Here is a 2,500-nt window from a genome sequence, read left to right on the forward strand (position 1 = left end):
AAACACACACACACACACACACAGAGAGACACACACACACACACACGAGACACACACACACACACACACACAGACACACACAGAGACACACACACACACACACACACAGGAGCAGGTAAAAAACACACTCTATACTTTTGTTTCTGAATATGAGGTGATTCCGCTGGCAACCCTGTGCTGTTAGCTGCTAATGTTAGCTTTCTGCTAATGTTAGCTGCTAATGTTAGCTGCTAATGTTAGCTTTCTGCTAATGCCGTCAGCTGAGCGCGCCCATCACCTTGATGACGTCCAGGTGCAGCAGACTTTTCCACCGAGACTCCGGCAGCAGGGACAGAGTCACAAGCTCCGCCCCCAACTGCTCAGCGGACTGGTACGCATCATCAGCCTCCTCTGATGTCACTTCCTGTCCCGACTCGGCCGTGACCCCCGGCAGCGTCTCCTCCACCGGTTGGTAGTCAGCCGGGAGGGGGCGGAGCCCCACGGGCCCACACAGACTCTTATTGGTCCTGAGGGAGGAGAGCTGCACTGTGATTGGCTGCAGGAGATCAGTGATGTCATCTCTACAGATTAAGTATAAACTGGTTCTGATTGGCTGCTGTAACTAAACACTGCACTGTGATTGGTTCAGACCAGAGGAACACGCCCAGACTGTCAACGTGAGCCGTCGCCAGGAAGTCTCCGGTCGGGGACAGGGACACGCCCACCGGCGCCATGGCAACCAGGAAACAGTCGACGAGACTGAAGAAGAAGAAGAAGAAGAAGAAGAAGAAGAGAATTAATCTGCAACAATATTCATTTAAATAAAACTTTAAATTATTCTTAACGAGCAGAACTCGTAAACAAAGTGAAGACGTTTGTTACGAACGTTGTCGTTACAGCAGCATTGCATTGTGGGACATTTACGGGGCCGTTTTGTTCCCACAGGGCGAGAGAACGGCGTGCGTGTGACGGGCTGTTCCACTCACCATCCAGACGGGAGGTCCCAGGTACGAACGGTGCAGTCCATCGCCACGGTGACGAGCCAGCGTCCGTCAGGGCTGAACGTCTGCGGAGAAACCAGCCTGTTAGCGTCTGTTAGCATGCTAGCTTAAACTGAACATCCTTAGCTGTTAGCTGTTAGCCGGGTTAGCATTCCTGGACCCACCATGTCGTTGATGTTGCCGTGGTGACCTGCAAACTTCCTGACGACACGTCTGGTTTCTATGTCGACCACGAGCAACGTGAAGTCATCCAGCGCTAACGCTAACATCCCGCTAAGAGACAGAACAACTGTTAGCGACCTGTAGCATCCTGCTAAGTGTTAGCAACCTGTCTCTGTGTAGCATCATGCTAACTGTGAGCTACCTGTCTCTGTGTAGCATCATGCTAGCTGGCGCGGCGGTTAGCTTCAGCTCTTCTTCCTGTTTCCTGCTCTTAAAGCGCCAGAACTTGAGCAGCCAATCAGAGCCCGTGGTGAGGGTCAGCTGGTTCAGGGTATCCGTGGCGACGCCTCGCACCGCCCCGCTGTGAGCTGGAGCAGAGGGGGCGGGGTTAACGACACGCAGAGACACAGAACGGACCAATCACAGAAGAGAACCAGCAGACACACCTTTCTCGTCGTCGCCGTAGAAACCGCGGTGCAGCCCCGACTGCAGGTTGTAGACGTCGACGCGGCCGCAGGACGAGCCAACCACAGCGAAGTTACCACAGGAAGTGATGTCGACAGCCGTGGCGACGCTGTCCCGGCGGGCGCCCGGCGGCTGCAGGTGGTGAGCTCCCATGGTGCAGCGCTGGAAGTTCCACGTGGTGGCTGCGCGGCGTCCGCGGTGACACGCCACGATGCCGTCCCAGTCCGACTGGCGAGCGGCGGCTGTGGATCATCAGAGCGAGTTTACACACGTTTGTTTGTTTGTTTATATTTCTGAATGTGGGGGCGGAGTCAGGAGTCACGGCGCCCACCGGAGGAGAACGCCGTGATGGCGGGGAGACGCAGCGCCTCGTACGCCAGCCCCTTCTTCTTCTTCTGCTCTTTCCTCTTGTTGATGGAACCTGAAGAAGAAACGAGTCGAGACACAAACGTTAAATATGAACGGGTGAGAAATCACAGAGTCATAAATAATAAAGTAAATATCTGAAGCTTCATTTAAATAATGTTTCACTTTTCTGACATTTACAGTAAATATCATAATAATATATATAAATATATATAATTATGATTACTGTATAATAACAATAATATTATTAATAAAGACCTGATTTCTGACCGTAGAACAACAATAATAACAATAATAACAATAATAATAATAATAAATATGAATAATAAAGAGTGTGTTTGTGACCGTAGAACAATAATAACAATATTAATAATAATAATAATAATAAATATGATTAATAAAGAGAGTGTTTGTGACCGTAGAACAATAATAACAATATTAATAATAATAATAATAATAATAATAAATATGATTAATAAAGAGAGTGTTTGTGACCGTAGAACAATAATAACAATAATAATATTAAT

At 48.8% G+C, this 2,500-nt stretch overlaps 1 protein-coding gene across 2 annotated transcripts in view; it reads right to left on the minus strand.

Moving 5' to 3' along the window:
• Nucleotides 1–2,500, minus strand: part of wdr36 (WD repeat domain 36) — an 11,463-nt gene that overhangs the window by 2,429 nt on the left and 6,534 nt on the right. For both annotated transcript variants that reach the window (XM_083929226.1, XM_083929225.1), the window contains 7 exons: nt 1,939–2,028; nt 1,589–1,849; nt 1,345–1,510; nt 1,145–1,253; nt 966–1,045; nt 631–738; nt 278–506 (listed from right to left, as the gene is read on the minus strand). In XM_083929226.1, the coding sequence (XP_083785352.1) occupies nt 278–506; nt 631–738; nt 966–1,045; nt 1,145–1,253; nt 1,345–1,510; nt 1,589–1,849; nt 1,939–2,028 (1,043 nt within the window). The remainder of the gene's footprint in view (nt 1–277; nt 507–630; nt 739–965; nt 1,046–1,144; nt 1,254–1,344; nt 1,511–1,588; nt 1,850–1,938; nt 2,029–2,500) is intronic.

The sequence above is a fragment of the Echiichthys vipera genome (assembly GCF_963691815.1).
Source record: "Echiichthys vipera genome assembly, chromosome: 16".
NCBI lineage: Eukaryota > Metazoa > Chordata > Actinopteri > Perciformes > Trachinidae > Echiichthys > Echiichthys vipera.